This window comes from Entelurus aequoreus, linkage group LG17 (assembly GCF_033978785.1).
Source record: "Entelurus aequoreus isolate RoL-2023_Sb linkage group LG17, RoL_Eaeq_v1.1, whole genome shotgun sequence".
Taxonomy (NCBI): domain Eukaryota; kingdom Metazoa; phylum Chordata; class Actinopteri; order Syngnathiformes; family Syngnathidae; genus Entelurus; species Entelurus aequoreus.
The window spans coordinates 16,372,382-16,398,201 of record NC_084747.1 but is presented as its reverse complement, the minus strand read 5'-3'; the positions used below and the strand labels follow the sequence as shown (position 1 = coordinate 16,398,201).

General features: G+C 40.1%; 1 protein-coding gene across 2 annotated transcripts in view; it reads right to left on the bottom strand.

Moving 5' to 3' along the window:
- The window catches only part of scarb2a (scavenger receptor class B, member 2a), a 34,822-nt gene extending 9,238 nt beyond the window's left edge, over positions 1-25,584 (bottom strand). Inside the window, exons 1-12 of one of the 2 annotated variants that reach the window (XM_062025060.1) lie at positions 25,409-25,584; positions 24,886-25,329; positions 13,668-13,825; positions 13,433-13,580; positions 13,121-13,315; positions 10,544-10,635; positions 7,294-7,413; positions 6,917-7,095; positions 3,785-3,903; positions 3,623-3,696; positions 3,494-3,545; positions 3,261-3,413 (exon numbers count right to left, since the gene is read on the bottom strand). In XM_062025060.1, coding sequence (XP_061881044.1) covers positions 3,261-3,413; positions 3,494-3,545; positions 3,623-3,696; positions 3,785-3,903; positions 6,917-7,095; positions 7,294-7,413; positions 10,544-10,635; positions 13,121-13,315; positions 13,433-13,580; positions 13,668-13,825; positions 24,886-25,008 — 1,413 coding nt within the window. In that variant the 5' untranslated portion in view covers positions 25,009-25,329; positions 25,409-25,584. The remainder of the gene's footprint in view (positions 1-3,260; positions 3,414-3,493; positions 3,546-3,622; positions 3,697-3,784; positions 3,904-6,916; positions 7,096-7,293; positions 7,414-10,543; positions 10,636-13,120; positions 13,316-13,432; positions 13,581-13,667; positions 13,826-24,885; positions 25,330-25,408) is intronic. The other variant, XM_062025059.1, reaches the window with a different exon arrangement.
- Between the last annotated feature and the right edge of the window lie 236 nt (positions 25,585-25,820).

Sequence of the window (25,820 nt, the reverse complement as noted above, 5' to 3'; positions counted from 1 at the left end):
CAAGACGTCACCGTGGAGTTATTGAATGGGTTTAGCTGATTGGAGAGCTAGATTCCACAGCTAGTGGGTCCATGACGATTTTGTTTGATCAGTCATTTTGACTGCCGTGTTACAGTAGTCATTTGGAAACAATTAAGGTATGTAAATAAACATTTACAAAATCTTTCTGTGTAAATAACTCATTTCAGAACGTATATATATCTGCGGCTTATATATGAACAAGAATGTTTTCCCTAAAATTTAGTGGCTGCGGCTTACATAACGGTGCGGTCTGTAGTTCGGAAAATACGGTATTCGTTATGTCATGTTCTTTGCTGGAAAACTAGATGAGAAAACTGACTAGATATTAGATATGGCTTAACTTTAAGGGTGTAACAATCACAGTTAAATACACTGCAAAAAGTCAGTGTCCAAAAACAAGAAAAAAATTTACTAAAGTTAGGGGTATTTTATTTGAACTAAGCAAAATTATCTGCCAACAGAACAAGAAATGTCGGCTTGTCCAGACTTTCCAAAACAAGTAAAATTAGCTAGCCTCAATGAACCCAAAAATACCTTAAAATAAGTATATTCTCACTAATAACAAGTGCACTTTTCTTGATAGGAAAAAAAAAGACCTTTTTGCTCAATATGTTGAAAAATATTCTTAAATTAAGTAAATGCTAGTGCCATTATCTTGACATGATGATATGCGCTCGGCATTACATTTCTTGAAACCATCAAACTTATACTAAAAACTAATTTAGTGTTCTTAATGGAAAGGCAACAAGGCAAGCGCTTGTTACTCTCGGGGTCTCCTAGCCGCTCAGGCAAATCATATGGTCTAAAAATGCCTTTTTCCATCGATAACATAACATCATCGCGCCAAGTGTGTGCTCTTTCAGTCAATTAGTGCGCATATATACAGCCCGGCCCCCGGCCACAATTTTTTTTTAATTGTAATTTTGAAGAATTTATCTGAATGTGCATGAACTATTTCTGTTCAAAATTGTTAGAAATGTCACATGTTAAATGTTTAAATATTAACTGTCAGTTTAGTGTACTGTGCCAACTGTACTACTATACGAGTACGTGTTTTTTATTGTTTCATTGAAAATAAAACAGCAAAGTCCATTTGGCTGTCATCTGTTTTAATTATGAGACACAATTGTGTCAAAGTCATGACTTATTTTTCATGCTTGAAGTAAGAAATTATTACTTTAAAAAAGTAGTTTTATACTTGTGAGTGTTGATGACACAGCTTTGCAACACTTGATATTCTAGTTTCACGCATGTTTTACTCAATATAGGTCATCAAATCTCAGTAACAAACTGTAATATCTTACTGAGATCATTTAGGACCAAAACCCTTAAAACAAGTAAAACACTAACATAAAATCTGCTTAGTGAGAAGAATTATCTTATCAGACAGAAAATAAGCAAATATCACCCTTATTTGAGATATCTAATCTTACTTAGGTTTCAGTTTTTGCAGTGTATATACTTGAGTTTTATGGCCACAATTTGGTTATTTTTAGTACCGTAAGGGAACTAAAATGTAAAACTGCTTAGCTTTGGGGTAAACAACCCAGAAGCCCAAATGTTGCCCAATAGGAGAATTGAAGTGTAGAAAAGGCTGGCCTGCACTGTATTTGTTTACAAAGTATACACATGATTAAGAATACACGCACAGTTATGCACCTACTTAGCTTCCATGGCTATTGTAAAAGCATCTTTCTTTGTTTTGGCTGCCAAAAAGTATCTTAAATGATTTAAACAGGAAAAGTGTTGTTTAAGTAGAAGTTGGCATGTATGAAAAGTAGGGCTGGGCGATATATCGCGGGTTTGTCTCTGTGCGATATAGAAAATGACTATATCGTGATATTGGAGTATACATTCTCACGCAGTTGCTTTTAGCTGCGGGCATTACACTGCGTGCGTTTACCACTCTTTCTTGTCTCTCCTTCTCACAGAGACTTAAACAAGCGCACCTTCTTACATACGTCACATACTGTCGCGCGTGCAACGTCATACGCCCTCCCCGAAAAGAGAGGGAGCGACATGGGTAACATTAGCTGTGATGCTAACGGTGCGTTGCGAGTGGTAATAAGAGAGAAAGAAGGTGCGAATCTGGTAACAAATGGAGGAATAATTAATTGCCAAGAAAAACAGCACGGGGTCCATCGTCTGGCGGTGGTTTGGCTTCAAGCGCGGCAAAAGCGTTGCTACAAAAAGTAGCAGTACTGCTAATTTGTAGCATCATTTGAAAAGTCACCCGCTAGAGAATGAAAAGTGCTTGAAACTGCATGTCACACCCACAAAATGCAGACGCAACAATTTCCACATCAACATTGTATGAAAAAAAACCGACCTTCCTATTATGCAGCTCATTTTTATTTGACAGTTTTTGAAATATCTTGTGTGACATCGTTTTTAACATTTTTTTAACTATTGTAGTGGCGTTCTGTACAAAAAGTGCACTTTAATGTAGTGTTTTGATATGTCATCTTAGTGACATCATGCACAAAAGTGCACTCAGCACTTTTGCTTGTTTTAAAATGTCTCTGACAATCTTGCACTTTCTGTTTTGAAATGACATGAATGTTTGTGCCACTGCTTAATTACTGTTTAATAAATACACTTTTGGTCAATTGACTTAGTTGTGATTTCCCTCTCTGCATGAAAGTTTAAAATAAGCATATATTAATGCAGTATGAAGAAGAATGTTTTAATGTAGACACATAGAATCATCATACTGCTGTGATTATATGCATCAAGTGTTCATTCAAGGCTAAGGCAAAATATCCAGATATATATCGTGTATCGTGACATGGCCCAAAAATATTGAGATATTAATAAAAGGCCATATCGCCCAGCCCTAATGGAAAGTAACTGGTCAACGTTCGAGAGGCACGATACTAATTACAGCGCTAATTTCGTTTTTTTCAGCAAGTGCAAGTTTAGCCGGATCGCCTTCCTGTGTGACGTGCGTAGTGGTGTGATGCGATGACACCTAGCATCTTTTCTGACTTAACACAATTCACAAAACGATGCAATAACAGTTGGAAAACGCACAGCAAAACTCCAAAAAAGACAAACATGCTCGTGCTGTTTTTTTACATGCAGCGTGTTAGTTCTCATGCACAAAGTTAGGGCTTAAAAGCTTTCCTAAGTGAGACCTAAACCATCTAAAAGCTAGCATTTAGTATACTATTGCTAGCATCACATCTATATTATTGTTGCTACTTATAAGCCGGGGCGATGGCGGCGCAGGATCTTACCTTCTTCTGGCGGTTTCGGCAGAATAAGACGACCAGCACGAGCAGCAGGATGATGCCCAAGCCTACGATGAGCAAGGGGAAGTTGGACACCAGGGTGACGATTAAGAGCAGCGTTCTCATCTGAGCCGCTGAGTCGTCGTCCACCGTCGCCGTCTGTGCGGCGAAGGGATGCGTCGTTAAAGCTCAGTTGAGGACACATTGCGTCAGTTACACTTGGCGGCCATTTGTCTCACCTCGTTCACGTACATGATGGGGAAAATGGTCTCATTGATCATCTTGGTTTCACTGGGAGAAGGCAAGAGACAGGTTAAAGAGGACATGGTCCTAAATGGAAGGTCAAGGGGAAACAGAGTTTGACTCACGGGAATCCCGTCACTCTTTTCACGATGACATTGAGCTGAGCTCGCTTGCAAGCGCGAATGGGAACACCGGTGGTCTATAAAAGACACATTGTATTCATGATATTAAAAAAAAATACAGTTTAGACTACAATCCTGTGATCCCAGGACTATTTTGGGCCATACCGGTTGCAGATCCAGGTAAGTCTCGTGTTCCTCCTTGTTGGGACTGAGCCCTTCGACGGCGTTGATGTACTTGGGGTCGGCCTGGTAGAAGTGCGGGAAAGACACCACGATGGGAGCGCCTACAGAGGTAGAAACAAAGTCAATAGCCGCTCATAGCCTCGACAAGGCTTGGCAGCAGATAAAAAGCGATGTTTGTGTCGAGAAGAAATGTATATACAGCCGCAGATAACGCTAGGACGTGATTGGGATGGGGGCGGGGCCATGTTGCTGTACACTACATCTAGATTTACTTTTTAGGCAAACACTTACAAGTATTGCATGTCCAAACATGCATAAAACATATCTAATTTTGTGGCTTCAGGGTGTTTCTCGGGACATGATTATGATATCTACATTAATTAATCCAACTTGAAACAAAAACAACTGTTTTGTTTAGAGATGTCCTATAATATCGGACTGCCGATATCGCCCGATAAATGCTTTAAAATGTAATATCGGAAATTATCGGTATCGGTTTCAAAAAGTAAAATGTATGACTTTTTAAAACGCCGCCATGTACACGGACGTAGGGAGAAGTACAGAGCGCCAATAAACCTTGAAGGCACTGCCTTTGCGTGCCGGTCCAGTCACATAATATCTACGGCTTTTCACACACACAAGTGAATGCATACTTGGTCAACAGCCATACAGGTCACACTGAGGGTGACCTGTATAAACAACTTTAACACTGTTACAAATATGCACCACACTGTGAACCCACACCAAAGAATGACAAACACATTTCGGGAGAACATCCGCACCATAACACAACAGAACAAATACCCAGAACCCCTTGCAGCACTAACTCTTCCGGGACGCTACAATATACACCCCCCGCTAGCCCCTACCCTCCCACCTCAACCCCCCCCCCCCCACCAAACCTCCTCATGCTCTCTCAGGGAGAGCATGTCCCAAATCCCAAATTCCAAGCTGCTGTTTTGAGGCATGTTAAAAAAAAAAAATGCACTTTGTGACTTCAATAATAAATATGGCAGTGCCATGTTGGCATTTTTTTTCCATAACTTGAGTTAATTTATTTAGGAAAATCTTGTTACATTGTTTAATGCATCCAGCGGGGCATCACAACAAAATTAGGCATAATAATGTGTTAATTCCACGACTGTATATATATCGGTTGATATCGGAATCGGTAATTAAGAGTTGGACAATATCGGCAAAAAAGCCATTATCGGAAATCTCTAGTTTTTTGTCATGTCATTTTAAATGTTTAATCTTTTTTTTCCCCCCATTTAACCAATTATTTTTTAATTTTGTTTTTAAAATTTGTTTATATGTACATTTGTTTTTGTTTTTATTAATATTGTTGATAATATATTTAAATGTTTAGATTTATTTTTTCTATTTATAATTTTTTTGTATTTAGATTTGATTTCAGGTTAGACATAATAAAATAATGTGTTTTTAAAATCAGTTATTGAAAAATCTATTTATGCAAATCTTATATTTTATTTAATTATTTTTTAAAACATTTGTTTGGATTTAACATCATTTTTTCTGTACTGTGTATGTGTTGGGTATCTTCGCTGGAAATGTTAAGAAAGCGGCAAAAACCTAACTGTTTTAAGTGAAATAAATATTTTATTTACGCTTTCACTAATTTTTAAATTTTGACAAAAATGTTTTATAACATACTGTTTCTCATTACATGCATAGGTCATGTTCTAAATTAGGGGTGTCCAAAGTGCGGCCCGCAGGTAATTTTTTAACGGCCCCGCGGCACATTCTAAAAATACGATTTAAAAAAAAACAAAAACATAAAGTGGTATGAAAGAGCAAACAGGAGAAATGTAACAAGAACATGTTGCAATGTTTACTCTAATAACACAAAGCTGCCATGCAGGCTGTTTCTTTCTTTAAAAAATAATAATGAATCTAAATCAATGTCATTATGAATTATTGACCTATTCAAAGCTCCAATTACGTCTCATTAAATATTCCACTTTGGAATATTTTTTGGGGAAAATATTTTGTGTCTGCCATATAAAAAACTAAGCTGTTTTGTTTAAATAAGGGCCTAAAACGAACAAACAAAAAACATAAACAACAAAAGTTATAATTGGCGGATAGATCTGAAGTTGATCTTGAGACTATTGTGTTAAAAGTTAAAAAAAAAGTATGATTTATTTTTTAATACTTTACTGAGCAGGACCCTTTTGGATCCCCAATAATTTTAGAGGGACTTTTTTTTAAGTGTCTATTTAAGTTGCTCAAAAATAATAATGAATGAATGTTATGAGTTATGCTATGAACTCCAATTATTATATAATCTCAAATATTCCACTTTAAAATGTTATTGGGGGAAAATATTGCATATTTTGTGTTTTTTCCATAAAAAAACTGGGTTTTCTTTGACAAAAAGAGCATACAACTTAAATCTTGAAAAAACACTTTATATTGACAGATAGACCTAATGTTAATCTGGAGATTTAGACATTGAATAATAATAATAATAATACTAAATAATGACATAATTTTTTTTACCTAAACCCCTTGGGGTCCCCAGGATCAAGCCTGAGTGGAGGCCTAATTGTATATTTTTTTTATACATATATTGTATTGTTTTTTAAAATAAAAAATATCAAAATGGCCCTGGCTTGCTTTGATATTTCAGTGTGCGGCCCTCAGTGGAAAAAGTTTGGACACCCCTGTTCTAAATGTATGGCGGAGTAGAGAGTGATGAAAAAAACAATACGTCGGTGGGGTCACATGGAGTCACAATCGTGATCTCACAAGCACGAGCTGATCATAAAAAAGGTTGAATCTTTAAAGGAATGTAAACACAAGAGTCGAGAGGTTAGCGTATCGTATCTCAGTTGCTCTTATCAGAGCAATCACTCTCCACTCAAGAGTCAAACACTGCGATGATTACACACACTCAGCACTGTTAATCATTCAACCAGTCAAAGCGGGAAACACCAGCTCTTATTGGTTTTAAGGACAATTTCAGGGGGGGTGGGCGCTGGTGTGGAGACATGTGGTGGCAAAGTGGGTCAGGGGCCGCTAAAGGGGTCAGGGTGACTGATGGATGGATGGGTGGATGAAGGGAGGGCGAGGAGACGGACAGTTTCCTACCTTGCCGACAAACGCTGACTTTCAGCACGCCGGTGCCGAGACATTCTCCGGCTGGCACGCAAAAGCCCTCGTTGGCAGGGTTGTTGTCAGGGCTCATGAGCACGTCCTCAGGGGGCGCGAAGCGGTACGCCTGGATGCCCTTCACCTCCACGTCTTTCACGTACGCCAAATGGATGGACCTGAAAGGACGGCCACTATCATTAGGGAAGTCCCTTCCTGTGCCTCAACTCTTCTGGCACCACAACTACCCCAATACGCTCCATGTGAGCCTTATCAGTTGATCCTTATCTAGTGATTCATATTCCCAAGTACTGGAAGTTCTGACCCGCCCCAATGCGGCCTGTAAACAATGAGTAGGAAAAAAAACACGTGCGTACCTGCAGAGATCGGCGGCAAAGATGTACAGAAGCTCGTTCCTGTTTATGAGGGGGTGGAAGACGGCGCCGTCCGTGCCGTTGATCATGTTGCTCTGATTGGAGGACCAAAACGTCATCTCCCTAGCGACACACACAAAAGACAAATATGTTTGTTTGGTTTTTAACACTAAATGTGGTGCAAATAATTATTGCTGGCATGTTAAACTACATTTTATCATCCATTATTACACCCGAAAACTTGTTTGACTTTCTCTTCTACTGTTACCAAATAGCATTTTTAGCTTTCCTGAGATTCAAAGATAGTGTTTTTGTCAAACCATCCATTTAATTTGTTAATTTCTTCTGTTATTTGTATTAGCTCGTGTGCGCTCTCTCCTGAACAAAACACAGTCGTGACGTCCGCAAATTACACTAACTTTAAATTCTTTGTAACTTTACAAATGTCGTTTAGAGATTGAACAATTTTGGTCCCGGTATTGATCCCTGGGGTACGCCACAAGCATACTTGCCAACCCTCACATTTTTAGCGGGAGACTCCCGGTATTCAGCGCCTCTCCCGATAACCTTGCGGCAGAAATTTTCTCCCGACAAACTCCCGGTATTCAGCCGGAGCTGGAGGCCACGCCCCCTCCAGCTCAATGCGGACCTGAGTGGAGACAGCCTGATCTCACGTCCGCTTTCCCACAATATAAACAGCTTGCCTGCCCAATGACGTCATAACTGTAGAATGATCGAGGGCGAGTTCTTGGTTTCTTATGTGGGTTTATTGTTAGGCAATTTCATTAACGTCCTCCCAGCGCGGTAACAACACACAACAACAGCAGTCACGTTTAGTCTACCGTAAAGCAGTTCGTCTGCCGTAAACAGCAATGTTGTGACACTCTTAAACAGGACAATACTGCCATCTACTGGATAGCCTCCAGAACACTGAAATTCAAGTATTTATTTTATTTATATGTATAAGATAAATATATATATATATATAGCTAGAATTCACTGAAAGTCAAGTATTTCATTATATATATATATATATATATATATATATATATATATATATATATATATATATATATATATATATATATATATATATATATATATATATATATATATATATATAAATATATATATATATATATATATATATATGAAATACTTGAGTTGGTGAATTCTAGCTTAAATATATTCCCCTCTTAACCACGCCCCCAGCCCCACCCCCCGGTATCGGAGGTCTCAAGGTTGGCAAGTATGCAACAAGATACATTTAGCCCTGTAGACGTATGTTCGCCTAGCTTCACATGTTGAATATCAAAAATGTGATCTCATTCATCTCATAATGTGAACCATGAATTACTTATCTTTTTATTTATGAGAACTTTATAGACTTAGACTTCCTTTTTATTGTCATTCAAATTTGAACTTTACAGTACAGATAAGAACCAAATTTTGTTGCATTAGCTCATGGTAGTGCAGGATACAAAATCAATAAGGTGCAGATAAAAATAAATAAATTACTGTACAGATAAATATATTGCACTTTTGCATATGCATCCACGTTTATGGCTGTATGTTATATTGTCTTTATATTCCAGCGAGTTAATCCATTTGTAGGGCGAATTGTCATGTATTTACCCGGTAATAACGATTTACTTACTATTTTTTCTACTCATTTATCAACATATATTCACTGTTGTGTTACAGATTTCGTACAAACAAATATGTAAAAAATTGATATGCTACGAAAAGGGGTAGGATTAATAAATACGTTTTGATTCCTCCAACTCCTTTTTGGACATGCTGTAATAAGCAACTGGTAATATGTGATGTATCATATTGTAATTGTATGCATCTTTGAAATAAACACCATAACATTTGTACAAAAAAGATGAATCACATAAGACAGGGGTGTCCAATGATTGGCACAGGGGCCGTCGTCCATAACCAAAAAAAAAAGCAATTTATGCAGTAATAAGATATTACACTACTAACTTCGCCACCTATAAGGCTACTTTTAAGACCCTTCTCAAAACCCATTTTTATTCACTGGCTTTCAACCCAGCATGAGACTTCAAACAGTTTTTAACTTTTTAACTGCTTTTTATCGAACAAATTGTTCTTAGGATAATTTGTATTTGCTTTTTCAATGTGTATTTTACTTTTGTTTTAAATGTTATTTTTTAGTCTGTCCTTTGCCTCCATTTCTTTGTGGTGTACAGCCATTTGTTCTTCAACTAGGGATGATGTTCGAAACCGGTTCTCCAGGTTGTTCGATAAGAAAAGAACCGATTTAATGGACTCGAATCCCTTTTTGAGAACCGGTTCCCGTTATAGAGGCCACTGTAGTAAAGAAAAAGAGTTGGTTCTTTATTCGAATCCCTGGGAACGAATCCGTCCCACAAAAAATGCCCTGTGGGACATCACAGGAAATGACACAAGCAGCAAAAATAATGGACCGGAAAAAAACGCCTCAAAGCATGCCTATTCACCTATAGTGATCACACAGACAGGTTGTTTTTGTGTTACTGTATATATTTGTTTTTCTGAAAAATCCCACTTAATATACTTTGGGTAACAACAGTCAATATTTATTTTATTTTTTTTAAGGGGGGTAACAGTCAATATTTATTTATTTTATTTTTTTCTTATAAAATAAAAGTGAGCTTTTGTTAAACCAAATATTGTTTTTTTTCTCTCCCATATACAACAACCTATCTGGATTCGATAAGAGAATCGATAAGGAATCGGTTCGATAAGAGGATTCGATAATGGGCTCGAACTCGATAATTTCTTATCAAACATCATCCCTATCTTCAACTGTGGTTGTTTTTAAAAGGGCTTTAAAAGTACATTTGGTATGGTATGGTATAACACCAAAGGCTGTTTTTGCAGCTTTACATGTACTTAACAATTTGTTTTTATACTGGACTTGACTACTATTAGACTAAATAAATATTTTTAAAAACATACCATAAGTAGATCATTAATCATTGGAATTGTTCTGCTACTCTGAATGCCGGTAGATTTCAGTGTTAAAGTGCAAAGTCACGTTGGATAGCCAAACATTCATTTTGCAATCATTTTCCACTTAAATCCAGGGAGCAAAGGCTTTCCCTTGTGGACATTATTCAAAAGTTGTGTAACAGAGTAAACACCACCCTTGGAAGGAAGTCCTGACCGGAATGGGTTACTGGGAGTCAAAACATATATCTTTTAAATCACACATAGCATATTAGCCACATGGCGTGTTTACCGGAGGCCGTTCCACGTGTCGATCTTGCCGTATTCCAAGTAGTCCTGCTCGCCGGTGTTGAACACAAACTCCCCTTCATGGGTTCCGTTTTTCTGGAAAAAAAGTGAGACGGTGGAGGAGGTTGAGACAAAGGCGCTGGGACAGACACATGCTCGGGAGGCACCGAGTCAGAAGAGGTTTGCGTCTATCGACTTAATGAGCACGGAGAACGGGAAAGAAACACTGCTTTGTGTTTACAGACATGACCGCTTAGTGCGCAATAAGCCAGCGACAGCTAACTAAGCATGAATAACACCAATAATTGGAGGTGGAGGCAAGACACAGTACTGCGTGTTCTCTCCAAATTGCTGGCAAATCTCATTTTCCTAATGTAGAACACTGTAAATGTGTCAGGTATAGCTGCAAAGACAATGTGAAATGAGAAAACGCATACATTTTAAGTTTGTTTTTTTTAACTAAAAGACGGTATAGAGCAGTGGTTCTCAAATGGGGGTACGCGTACCCCTGGGGGTACTTGAAGGTATGCCGAGGGGTACGTGAGATTTTTTAAAAATATTCTAAAAATAGCAACAATTTAAAAATCCTTTATAAATATATTTATTGAATAATAGTTCAACAAAATAAATGTTTAGAATTAAGTTCATGAATCCAGATGGATCTCTATTACAATCCCCAAAGAGGGCACTTTAAGTTGATGATTACTTCTATGTGTAGGAAATCTTTATTTATAATTGAATCACTTGTTTATTTTTCAACAAGTTTTTAGTTATTTTTATATCTTTTTTCCAAATAGTTCAAGAAAGACCACTACAAATGAGAAATATTTTGCACTGTTACACAATTTAATAAATCAGAAACTGATGACATAGTGCTGTATTTTACTTCTTTTTCTCTTTTTTTCAACCAAAATTGCTTTGCTCTGATTAGGGGGTACTTGAATTAAAAAAATGTTCACAGGGGGTACATCACTGAAAAAAGGTTGAGAACCACTGGTATAGAGTATGAAAGAAGGAGAAAGGAAGTTCTATCTCTTTGACCACATGGTCATTCATTAACAAGTAGAGATGTCCGGTAATGGCTTTTTTTGCAGATATCCGATATTGTCCAACTCTTAATTACCGATTCCGATATCAACCGATACATACAGTCGTGGAATTAACACATTATTATGCCTAATTTTGTTGTTTAATGCATTAAACAATGTAACAAGGTTTTCCAAAATAAATCAACTCAAGTTATGGAAAAAAGTGCCAACATGGCACTGCCATATTTATTACTCAAGTCACAAAGTGCATTATTTTTTTTAACATGCCTCAAAACAGCAGCTTGGAATTTGGGACATGCTCTCCCTGAGAGAGCATGAGGAGGTTGAGGTGGGCGGGGTTGGGGGGTAGGGGGTAGCGAGGGGTGTGTATTGTAGAGTTAGTGCTGCAAGGGGTTCTGGGTATTTGTTTTGTTGTGTTACGGTGCAGATGTTCTCCCGAAATGTGTTTGGCATTCTTGTTTGGTGTGGGTTCACAGTGTGGCGCATATTTGTAACAGTGTTAAAGTTGTTTATACGGTCACCCTCAGTGTGACCTGTATGGCTGTTGACCAAGTATGCCTTGCATTCACTTGTGTGTGTGAAAAGCTGTAGATATTATGTGATTGGGCCGGCACGCAAAGGCACTGCCTTTAAGGCACGCCCCTAATATTGTTGTCTGGGTGGAAATCGGGAGAAATTCGGGAGAATGGTTGCCCCGGGAGATTTTCGGGAGGGGCGCTGAAATTCGGGAGTCTCCCGGGAAAATCGGGAGGCATGGCAAGTATGACTGGGAGACGCAACTGCTCTGTACTTCTCCCTACGTCCGTGTACCACTCCGTACAGCGGCGTTTTAAAAAGTCATACATTTTACTTTTTGTAACAGATACCGATAATTTCCGATATTACACTTTAAAGCATTTATCGGCCGATAATATCGGACATCTCTATTAACAAGTGCATTGCACAACAACAGAACCAATGTTGTGATAGCGATAGCGAGCAAACCGCTCAGTCAGTAGATTTAGTGCTGATGATTTAACTTTAAATAGCATTTTAAAAGCGCATACAAAAAGGTAGATAAAACTGCTCGATGCTAATATTGCAAATGCACCTACTGCTGTTTTGTAGTGTTGCGAGGAGAAGGAGGTTGCTTACAGCCACGGCTATTAAAGCCCTGGGCTCATCAGAGATCCCAAAGGTTATTTGCTTTTGTAGACCACACCCCCAAGACAGGGCATGAATTATATCACCATTATTGTCAAAGATGCACCGAGAGGAAATGAAAATGGAGAAAAACTGCAGTCACCCAGCTTCAGAAGTCTTCCTCGTTATGCATTAGTTGAATATTGTGTCAACTCCCTGCCTGAGTCATCAAGATAAAAACTGGACCGGACAATGACGAGGCTGATTGCCTCGCCGCAGCCTTGCAGAAGTTACTCTGCGGATAAACAGGAAGTTCCAAGGTTTCTCTATCAGCATGTGGACAGTCTTACTTCTCTCACTGCCCGTTTAGCGAGGAGTTTTAAAAAAAACATTAGAAAGCTCCACACTACCTTCCACATCAGCCCGAAGTATTCGTCCACCTCCGGTCGGAGGGAGTGGATCTTGGTGAGGATGGGGTCCTTGAAGCCCCACAGGTACTCGTGCACGGTGCGCGTGGTAAACAGCTCGGCGCCCAGACCTTTGATGTACATGGAGATGAAGGTGCGCAGGAAAAATGAGTAGGAGCTCAGCTCGTTCATGACGACCTGAGGGAGGAAGGTGAGCGGGGAAATATCCAGATCACAATTATAAGAACAATGGCCTACAGAGAGAAGGACAAACAATTGCAACAAAATGAACTTGTTTTTTGGACAAGGTCTTACCACTAACGGGATGTTGATGGTCCTGAGGATGTCCACCTCTGGGTTGCCGACTGACTTCTCTGGCACGAAGACAAACGTTTTGGGGTTCAGGGCGTAAACTTTGGTGCCGTTCTCCAGGAAAGTGACGTTTTCCCTCGGCCTGTACTCTCTGGAGCGCGGAAAGGCAAAAAAGGACCGGTGACTCCAGATTGGACGGGAGGAGACCACCACAACGCTGGCAGTGAGGTTCAGTTACCTGTAGGTGTAGGGTCCGATCTGCTGGAGGGCCGCCTTGCCGCCCGCTAAGAACACTTGAGGGTTGGTCACGTTGAAAAAGTAGTACTCCATGTAAACAGGTGGAGGAGGATTCTTCCACGACTCAAACATTTGGCTTTTCTCGGTCAGAGTGATTTCCTGTCAACGACACAAGAGAAAGACGCTTAAAAAACCCCACTAATTAAACAGTTGTTACAGCACATAACTAGAGATGTCCGATAATGGCTTTTTTGCCGACATCCGATATTGTCCAACTCTTAATTACCGATTCCGGTATCAACCGACACCGATATATACAGTCTTGGAATTAACACATTATTATGCCTAATTTTGTTGTGATGCCACGCTGGATGCATTAAACAATGTAACAAGGTTTTCCAAAATAAATCAACTCAAGTTATGGAAAAAAAAGGCCAACATGGCACTGCCATATTTATTATTGAAGTCACAAAGTGCATTATTTTTTTCAACATGCCTCAAAACAGCAGCTTGGAATTTGGGACATGCTCTCCCTGAGAGAGCGTGAGGAGGTTGAGGTGGGCGGGGTTGAGGTGGGGGATAGCGGGGGGTGTATATGGTAGTGTCCCGGACGAGTTAGTGCTGCAAGGGGTTCTGGGAATTTGTTCTGTTGCGTTTATGTTGTGTTACGGTGCGAAATGTGTTTGTCATTCTTGTTTGGTGTGGGTTCGCAGTGTGGCGCATATTTGAAACGGTGTTAATGTTGTTTATACGGCCACCCTCAGTGTGACCTGTATGGCTGTTGACCAAATACTGTATGCCTTGCATTCACTTGTGTGTGTGAAAAGCCGTAGATATTATGTGATTGGGCCCGGCACGCAAAGGCAGTGCCTTTAAGGTTTATTGGCGCTCTGTACTTCTCCCTACGTCCGTGTACACAGCGGCGTTTTAAAAAGTCATACATTTTACTTTTTGAAACAGATACTGATCATTTTGAAACGGATACCGATAATTTTTCCGATATTACATTTTAAAGCATTTATCGGTCGATAATATCGGCAGACCGATATTATCGGACATCTGAAAAATTCCATCCATTATACCAAAAATATTGTCTGACAACATTTGAAAAGTGTATGAATGAGAAAACGTGGAGTGACACCGAGGTTATTCGGGGAGGGAAGGTTTTAAGTCACCCACCTCAACAAGCCCAGACAGGACCATGAACCAGATACAGTGTAAGCTCCGATATGAAACATCTAACTGCATCTTTGTCTCGTTGTTGCTCATGCATTCATGCGGGCTTACAGTGGCACAGTCAAGTTGCACCATGTTTGTTTCAGCCTTTGGTACTTTAACTTTGGTTCACACGAAAACCATTTTTTTGTGACCTTTATGTGTGATAGTCTGAACTTTTTTTGCCATGTTTTTTTCCCACATTGGACTTTGATTGGCTAAAATTATCTTAAATGTAGGATTGCGTGATAGACGATATGAATTATGTCAATTTGGCCAAAGATAGAGATTTTAATACTATCGTTATATCGTGATGATGCAAGTTGATATCACACTATGTGTCTCACAATTTTGACAGCGACAAGCGAACGGCCGCAACCTCAACGCAATGTAGCGTCCTTGCTAGTGGCTAACGCCCAACCGCAAGTCATTAATCCTTGCTTCTCCATGCCGGCAGATACACAAAGTTTCTAACAAGTCACTGGAAAGCGGATTGATAAATATCGACTAACAATACCAAATATCATTCATTATATGTTCAATATATTGTATAAATAGATATTTATTAAATCACTTGATTTTTTTGTTGTCGTTTTTGTTATTGTTTACAAACAGGATGTAAGTCACTGCACACAGGTGGGTTTTAAGTTAAAACCAAATGATTAAATACTAGAGTTGCGCGATATAGACTATACAATTGATATAAATTTGTCCGACAGAGTTCTTAATACTGTCGTTATAATCGTGATAATGTATGAGTCTGCAAATTTGAAAGTGACAACATTCTAGCTGGCGACGGACTTCTCTCCACAGTACACAGACACATGCAAGTCAGAAATCCTCGCCTCCATGTCGGAAAATACCGTATTTTTCGGACTATAAGTCGCAGTTTTTTTCATACTTTGGCCGGGAGTGCGACTTATACTCAGGAGCGACTTGTGTGAAATTATTACCACATTACCGTAAAATATCAAATAATATTATTTAGCTCATTCACGTCATCGGATTTAGCGCGACAGATTGTTTGGTAAACGTATAGCATGTTCTATATGTTATAGTTATTTGAATGACTCTTACCATAATATGTTACGTTAACATACCAGGCACGTTCTCAGTTGGTTATTTATGCCTCATATAACGTACACTTATTCAGACTGTTGTTCACTATTCTTTATTTATTTTAAATTGCCTTTCAAATGTCTATTCTTGGTGTTGGCTTTTATCAAATACATTTCCCCCAAAAATGCGACTTATACTCCAGTGCGACTTATATATGTTTTTTCCCTTCTTTATTATGCATTTTCGGCCGGAGCGACTTATACTCTGAAAAATACGGTAAACAAGTATCATCCCCGGAGGCCCAGGAATAGCTGAACATACTACACTATACGCTAACCGCAAGCTAGAGCTTTTGAAAGTAAACACAGGTGGGCGGATCGATACCAAGTATAGTATCATTTGGTCGATACTACAATGGTTAGATCGATATTTTGTATTAACTAAAAAATCTTTTGTCGTGGTTGTTATCGTTTACAAAAGGCAGGAAATAAGTCCCTGGACACTGGGGCGTTTTAAGGGCAAAAACTAAAGGATTTATTTTAAAGCCAATAGTAGGAACTAATTTAAATATCCAGTTGATATTGTTATACCACCATCCTGTGTTTTTGTCTTTTTTTCGTTCAATGATCTTGAAAATTTTAAGTATCAGTATCAGCATTGATATGGCCATATTTGCTCTTGTAACTAGTTGGTATTGCATCGATAACTAAATTTGTAGTATCGCCAAAAATGTATGTAAAAGATCCAAACAACAGAAGAATAAGTGCTTATTTCATGTTATCAAAAGTGTAGATAGAAACATGTTACAGCAGAAAGTCACCAGATAAACAGTAAATGAGCAAATGGATTAATAATAGTTTTGAGAAAAAACAACCAGGAATGGTGCAATATGGTAGTGTATATGTCAGCAGCTAAATTAGGAGCCTTTGTAACCCGTTTTGAAATAGTTCTATTATTTATATGCAAATATTTTGTAATTGTAACCTTCCGTAAGTCATTCTAAATTAAAATGTAAAGTAAAATGTATATATTTTGACATTGTCGAATCACTTCCGCTTGCTTAAGGGAAGTTGTTCTTTGTGTTGCCCAATGTGTGTTTGTCTAGACCAGGGACTTTCAAACTGTGGTAAGGATACCACTAGTGGTACATGTGCACCATATCAATAACACCTGGTCTCGATTTTTGAGATCGGCCCGTCCACAAAAACATTTCAACATCTCACCCAAGTTAATTGGGCATACATGCACGCACCCGCCCCTCCCCCAATCAACACCTTCACCACTGCTTAATTCCTCCGGGGTTGTGGATGGCTGAGTAGCGCTTTATAGCAGCAGCCGGCCTCCAGGACCCCAAATCCCCCCCCCCCCCCTCTGTTGAGAGTTGTTGTGATTACATGTATCATGTTTATGTGTGCCATGCTATGTGAGGTTTTTTCCTCGGACTCAGTCTGGATCCCTCCTGAGGGTCCAGCCTTAGATTGATATTTTTTTTTACTCTTCCCCCTTTCCCAATGTCACCTTTTTCCCACCTTTTTTTAAGGAGTGCCGTAAGTGGCTGATCCGTTGGCGGTCCCGTCTTGTCCCCTTGTAACGTATGTCTGCTCTTAGTGGGACTGTGCCGAGAATTCAATTTCAGTACTTATGTGTCTTGTACATGTTAAAGAATGGACTAAATAAAGCATCTTGATCTTGATCCAGTGGTATGCCAAAGAATCACTTGATTAAAGTACAGTGTGTTATTTTCCTATATTTAAACAGTGTTACTGTTCACGCTGAGTGTAATGTCACAGTGGCCAAAAATATTAAACATACTTGTTAAATAAAACCTCTGCCTTGTTTTTAATGAATACTTGGGCCTACTACGCTACTGTATTTTAATGTTAGTCATTATGATGATACTTGGAGAGCCACGTCTTTTCTGAGGTAGAAATTGGTGAAAAAAGTTTGAGAACCACTGGTTGAGACTGTTATTGTAGTTAATAGAGTTATAGTCGTAGTAATATATTTAAAGATTAGGTGTGCTGGCCACAATAAACTAAACTATGAATATAAAAAGAGGGCCACAAAATATCCTGTTGGAAAAGTTAATAAAACAAGATGAATGACCGTAAGAAGGTTGTGTTCAGAGATATCAAGTACAAATATTTGCACCTTCAGCAAGGTGCGTAACGACACATTTTCTCTCCATTTTTTCCAACTGTCTGATGTGTGTGTGATATTCACCATTTTTCTTGACTAGCCATTGTGCCTCTTCCAGATATGACTTTCTGATTAGCTGAAATGATCTTACACTTACTCCAGCAAACAGCTCTGTCATGTTCGGAGGTTTCTTTGATTTTAATAGAGACTTTTTTTTTTTACATGTTTGTTCTTGTATGTGCGGAATGAGGAATATGGTTCAGCCCAAAGGGGATTCATACGCTAAGCAAATGTTCAGTTTAAAGTACATTTGTATTTGTTAAATGCATATTTTCTGACGCAAAGAGTTGTGTTAGGAGATGATATTGCAATTTTGTTTTGGAAAACGTGACACACAAAAAGGGATCTGATATTCAGACCAAAACCAAAATGTGGTTTGATTAAGACACATCTGGCCTCCATCTTTGACAACTATGACATTACTAGAACCAAACAACTTGCATGTGTAAGCTTTTTTTTTTTGGAAGCCTAACACTTCCGGACTATTTTCAACAGACATCACTTCCCCTTTTGTCTCGTTTAATCGCAAGTTCTCTGAAGAGGCACATATACATTGCCTCCTCACACTCTCACAAGGAGGCTCCATGTTATGTTTACAAGTAACTTGAGGCGTGGCTGCCACTTCCTGTTAGCAATATCAGATCTTCACTTGTTTCTTGGCGATTGTATCCTCTCAACACCGCCGGGGCGTCCTGCAAACCCACAAATCTAGGGGGGCTTACTTTCTAAAAACGCGCCAACTGGTCCATTTTATGCATTTTACGATGCACGTAACTCACATCTACCGCGTTGAGTTACGGACTTAACACACGTATGAGGAACTTGGTGTATTTAATGTATTGCACCTCTCCTGAGTTTGACCGTTCTGCAGCTTAATTAAGAGCTGGAGCGGAACCATGAGTTAGCAGTTCAACGACACGTGACCATTCCCAGTGAGCAGACAGCACATTGAACAAATACTTTTCAAATAAAAAGTTCCTCCTTTTTTGCAAAAATCACAAATTAAAGCAGTCAGACCTTGTTTTTTTTTTGTTTTTTTTAAAAACCTTGATCTCTCAACGGCCTTCGTGTGCGATACGTGGACACTATCACTATCGCAATCAGCTGAGGGACAAAGTGGAGGTTAGTTGCAGTCATGAAGGTTTCTTTCCACTCATGAGCAGAGGAGTTTAGTTGCACAACAGGCAGGCCTTAAACAAACAGCTCTGGGGCACAGTTGAGGTGTGCTTTTGCAAAAAAAACAAAAAAACTAGTGCTGTCAAATTATTCTTTTTCAAAATGAGATTAATCACTTTTGCTACAAAAGTGTCAAACTTTTCTTTCTTACTTTCGATAACATAGCGTCCACCACTTGTTGTCGACGTACTTGTAACATTGTTGCCTTAAAGACACGTTTTTGCTGTTAGATGGTAACTTAAATACTGATAAGAGGATTAATCGCTGCAAAATGTGCAAATGACCTTGGTTTTAACTGAAGTCTGGTCATCCGTGGTGGTGTATTTTGAAGCAAATTTGCCACCAGTCGGAGTCTCCTCACTCATCCTTGCACTAGCGTACACATTGACTTGATTACTGACTAGAGATGTCCGATAATGGCTTTTTTGCCCATATCCGATATTGTCCAACTCTTAATTACCGATACCGATACATACAGTCGTGGAATTAACACATTATTATGCCTAATTTTGTTGTGATGCACCGCTGGATGCATTAAACAATGTAACTTTACCATGAATTGATTAACGTGGACCCCGACTTAAACAAGTTGAAAAACTTATTCGGGTGTTACCATTTAGTGGTCAATTGTACGGAATATGTACTGTACTGTGCAATCTACTAATACAAGTTTAAATCAATCAATCAAAAACAAGGTTTTCCAAAATAAGAGAACAACTTCAACTCCAGTTATGGGAAAAAATGCCAACATGGCACTGCCATATTTATTATTGAAGTCACAAAGTGCATTCTTTTTTTTAACATGCCTCAAAACAACAGCTACAAAAACAATGAAGGCACACAGCTTAAGTCCAGAGTATACTAGAGCATACTTGCCAACCTTGAGACCTCCGAATTCGGGAGATGGTGGGGCGGCGGGGGTGTATATTGTAGCGTCCCGGAAGAGTTAGTGCTGTAAGGGGTTCTGGGTATTTGTTCTGTTGTGTTTATGTTGTGTTACGGTGCGGATGTTCTCCCGAAACGTGTTTGTCATTCTTGTTTGGTGTGGGTTCACAGTGTGCCGCATATTTGTAACAGTGTTAAAGTTGTTTATACGGCCACCCTCAGTGTGACCTGTATGGCTGTTGACCAAGTATGCAATGCATTCACTTGTGTGTGAAAAGCCGTGGGTATTATGTGATTGGGCCGGCACGCAAAGGCAGTGCCTTCAAGGTTTATTGGTGCTCTGTACTTCTCCCTACGTCCGTGTACCACTCCGTACAGCGGCGGTTTAAAAAGTCATACATTTTACTTTTTGAAACAGATACCGATCATTTCCAATATTACATTTTAAAGCATTTATCGGTGTTATCGGACATCTTTAGTTTTAACTGAAGTCTGGTCATCAGTGGTGGTGTATTTTGAAGCAAATTTGCCACCAGTCGGGAGTCTCCTCACTCATCCTTGCACTGGCGTACACATTGACTTGATTACTGACCGTACAGGAACCGGCACCGCTTTTTCAGTAACCCTCCGCGGTTAAGGTAAAGGATCATTTGTGGTGAAAATTGCACGATTAATTAGTGTTCATACATAATTAATGCGATATTTTTTGTGATTAATTGCACAAGTTTATGCATTCAATTTGACAGTCCTAAAAAACAAGTAGGAGCAGACGACGCGAACATGGGAGTACACAAGACAAACAGTAGACAAGGCAAAAAGGGTGTACGGAACATTAGTTTGTTAGTAACACTTCCTGTCCCTTGGGTACACGTTAGGTGAGGGACATGAAGTGGAATGAAACAAACACAGGGCAGCCCAGCATTTGGGTAGCAAGCATGGCCTGGCTTCCTTTACAGTACCCAGAATTAATCGAACCGTGGCCTAAAAACTGACGTACGTACCACAAGGTGATTATGGCGTACCATTCTGCATTGAAAGCCAAACGCTTCAAGCACAACCAGTCACCCTGGAAAGACGGGCTGAGGAGGAGCGGCACCGCTGAGGCTCTGTTTCCTCTGCCCGAGATACAACGCTTTATCTAGGCTTGCCGTCAGGCTAAAATTCATGCCCTCGGGAGTTAAAGAAGTCGAGAAATTCCTCACATGACTTATGCGCCGCTTCCTTCCACACCCTTTCAAGAGTATGTGCACCGTTGCCCGTTAGCTGGTTTGCAACAACAAATAAAACCCGGCAAATGAAAACATCAGATAAGGCTCATTTTTGGAGGGCGTTCAGCATCGCTTAATTCAAGAGGATTAGCTGTTGTGTAAAGTCAGACAGACGCTCCCTGCTGACAGACTCTCCTCATTTGGAGATTCTCAATGAGGAAACTTAATTTAGACTAAAGGAGGGGAGCGCTTTTTTTTGGCTCCCCTCTTTAAGGAGGCTGGACTCTTTAAGTACAGATTAGTTGGCATAGTGCACCAAAGAGCTAGATTCATGTCTGTAAGAGGAATGCGAACAATCCCCAAAAAGGTCAAAGCAGCGGTCGGTCTGCCGGGTGGGATGCCATGTCAGCTGCCTGACCCCCCATTGCTGCTGCATCGCTACTATAGCACCTTAATGCTGCGTTCACACCTGTGCTTTGGTTCCAAAATAAGATAAGTGGTGCGCACTTTGGGCACAACTGAAATATCCCAAACCAAAACGCTGTCTTCAGGGTTGAATATGTATGTTATTTCATACTTTGATACATTTATCGGGTTGCATTTCACAAATTCCTAGAACTTGTAACATTTTCCCCAGTGAACAGGTGAGAGAACAAACAGTATCTCAATTCTGCCTTATGTCTTGCATGCATGGAGGAATTGACAATAAACATTGTACAGCTTTTAAATGAGTACAGCTGTCAAACATTTTCTCTCTCATATTTGTCATTTCTGCAGACGTTTTGCTGTTATTTTAACCCTGGTTTGTGTAGCATTCACATTTGAGCCCAAGTGTCCTAAACCAAACTTTCTTGGTTTACACCAGAGTTCGCATACACATGTCCACGAGAACCGCAACAGCAGAGCAAATAACATCCGTCCATCCATTTTCTACTGCTTATCCCTTTGGGGGTCGCCGGAAGGCGGGGTACACCCTGGACAAGTCGCCATCGCAGGGCCAACACAGATAGACAGACAGACAACATTCACACACTATTTAGTGTTGCCAATCAACCTATCACCAGGTGCATGTTTTCGGAGGTGGGAGGAAGTTGGAGTACCCAGAGGTAACCCACGCAGTCACGGGGAGAACATGCAAACTCCACACAGAAAGATCCCGAGCGCAGGATCGAACCCAGGACCTTCGCACTAACCCCTCTTCCACCGTGCAAATAACATAGTGAACATAATTTCTTTTAACAAAACCAAACACGACTAGTATGAGCGCACCTTAAGAGCATGGAAAAGAGCTGCTATTCAGGAGGGGGAAAAAAAAAAATCCACCTTATGGAAGAAGGCTGCGCTTTTTTGACTGCAATTTTCCAGAGCTGGGAATGCAAACATTGTCTTACAAGTGGATGCTTGCCGTCAAAAAGTCACTTTACACCTGAAGGTTAAGAACTCACCTCCAGCCCACCTTCAAGCCATTTAAGTCTCAACAGGCAGACATAGGACTCTAGATAGAGGTTCCGCAGCCTCCGTAGCAGAGGTTCTGTAACAGATTTTTCCCCTCAGGTCATAAGACTCTTAAACGCATCACAATAATCCCCCCCAAAAACGGATTAACTCGCTGGAATATAAAGACAATATAACATACATCCATAAACGTGGATGCATATGCAAAAGTGCAATATATTTATCTGTACAGTTATCTATTTATTTATATCTGCACCTTATTATTGCTCTTTTATCCTGCACTACAACGAGCTATTGCAACAAAATCTCTTTCTTATCTGTACTGTAAAGTTCAAATTTGAATGACAATAAATGGAAGTCTAAATCTCTAAGTCTATAACTACGGAGTATATTAATTCAATTAAAACATCCATCACACCTTCAAGCCACTAAAGTCTCAACAGGCAGACATAGGACTCTAGATAGAGGTTCCGAAGCAGAACCTCCAGGTTCTGTAACAGCTTTTTCCCCTCAGGCCATAAAACTCTTGAACACATCATAATAATCCCCTCAATTCCCCCTCAAAAACTGATTAACTCGCTGGAACATCAAAGACAATATAACATGGATGCATATGCAAAAGTGCAATACATTTATCTGTACAGTAATCTATTTATTTATATCTGCACCTTATTGCTCTTTTATCCTGCACTACAAGTTAATGCAACAAAATGTTGTTCTTATCTGTACTGTAAAGTTCAAATTTGAATGACAATAAATGGAAGTCTAAATCTCTAAGTCTAGAACTACCGGAGTATATTAATTCAATTAAAACCTCCATCACACCTTCAAGCCACTAACATCTCAACATGCAGACATAGGACTCTAGATAGAGGTTCCGCAGCCTCCGTAGCAGAGGTTCTGTAACAGCTTTTTCCCTCAGGCCATAAAACTCTTGAACGCATCATAAAATTCTCCTCAATTCCCCCTCAAAAACGGATTAACTCGCTGGAATATCAAAGACAATATAACATGGATGCATTTGCAAAAGTGCAATACATTTATCTGTACAGTTATCTATTTATATTTGCACCTTATTGCTCTTTTATCCTGCACTACAACGAGCTAATGCAACGACATTTCGTTCTTATCTGTACTGTAAAGTTCAAATGTGAATGACAATAAATGGAAGTCTAAATCTCTAAGTCTATAACTAAAAATTCAATTAAAACCTCCATCACACCCTTCAAACCACTAACATCTCAACATGCAGACATAGGACTCTAGAAAGAGGTTCCGCAGCCTCCGTAGCAGAACCTCCTCCAGGTTCTGTAACAGCTATTTCCCCTCAAGCCATAAGACTCTTGAACGCATCATAATAATCTCCTCAATTCCCCCTCAAAACGGATTAACTCGCTGGAATATAAAGACAATATAACATACATCCATAAACGTGGATGCGTATACAAAAGTGCAATATATTTATCTGTACAGTAATCTATTTATATCTGCATCTTATTGCTCTTTTATCCTGCACTACAACGAACTAATGCAACACAATTTTGTCTGTACTGTAAAATTCAAATTCGAATGACAATAAATGGACGTCTAAGTCTATAACTATATTAATTCAATTAAAACCTCCATCACACAGGATGCATCAACTAAAACAATCTTTAATTGCATCTCCAGAGGGTACATACCTATATATACCCTTTTGAGACCTTGCAAAATGCACAACAGGGAGACTAACCCGGTCCTTTGGGGGAGATTAGTGGAGGACTGGAATGAAAAGAAATGAATAAATAAATGCTAGTCGTATTAGGGAATGTGTCACTGGGTCACAGTACTGCAGACTGGTGATTGACTTCACCAGTTTAACGAATGCACGGATGGCTTTAATTTGGAAATAACGGCCAGGCTTGGAAGAGATAAGACTCACACCGGTGCAAAGGCGTGCACATTAGGGCTGAAGCCGAAATGTTTGTTTGCATTGACCATGTGTAAAGTGGCATTGACCATGTGTAAAAGTGGAACGCTTACCTTTTTCAAGCGGTTGTGAATGGTGGTTTGGAAGACTTGAGCCACCACCAGGGCGATCCCCACGATGAGGAGGTGGGCGCACACGATGCCGGTGGCGTAAATGGCACACGACCTGCGGGTCATGATGCGGCGTGGATGACGGTCCTTTTTGTCCAGAAGGGGGGATGAAAAATTGAACCCAAAATGTGGGTTGTAGCCTGGGAAGAGAGGAGAGGAAGGGCGGGGATGGCGGTCCGGTGGTGAGTCGTAGTGGTGGTGACGGTGGTCCAACTTCTCCTCCTCCGTGTGGCTCTTTCCACGGACAGCGAGTGCGAGGACGACCGGCGAGTTTTGCGGGGAGTGGGAATGTCTTTTTGAAGTGGGAGACGAGGAGGAGCCTCTACGTTAGCCGCCACTGCTGGAACGAAGCCGGCCGGGTGGAGGCGGAGCCAGGCGTGCTGGAGGCTGGGCAAGAGTGGAGTTAGAAAAAAAACCATGACATAAAAGAGTTGACACACAACATGTCACACCCTTGTTCTCTTACATCTCTTTACTTATTACGCGACTTCTCTGTGAGGTCTTTGTTGTGCGGCCGCACGGACCGGAAGTAGAATTGTTTGCCCGTTAGCATTAGCATTGGACTCCGTGAACATATCCCAGCACTTTAAAAAAGGGTGACGTCCACCCCTCGTTAAAAAAAAGACAATATTTACCTTTTAAAAACCAAGCGTCCTAGCCAGATAACGCTCGCTGCCTCATTTAAATAAGCCACCACATGTACGACGTAATGAGCCTTTCAACTGGCCAACAGGCGCTGACGTCACACCCCGTCCCCCCCGCCTCCCCGCGTCGAGCTCGTCCTCCCATTGGCCGACGCTTGCACGCCACCGTCTCGAGACCGGCCCCTCCGAGCGCCGATTGGCCCGCAGCCGGTGGGTACGATGCCGAATTTGATC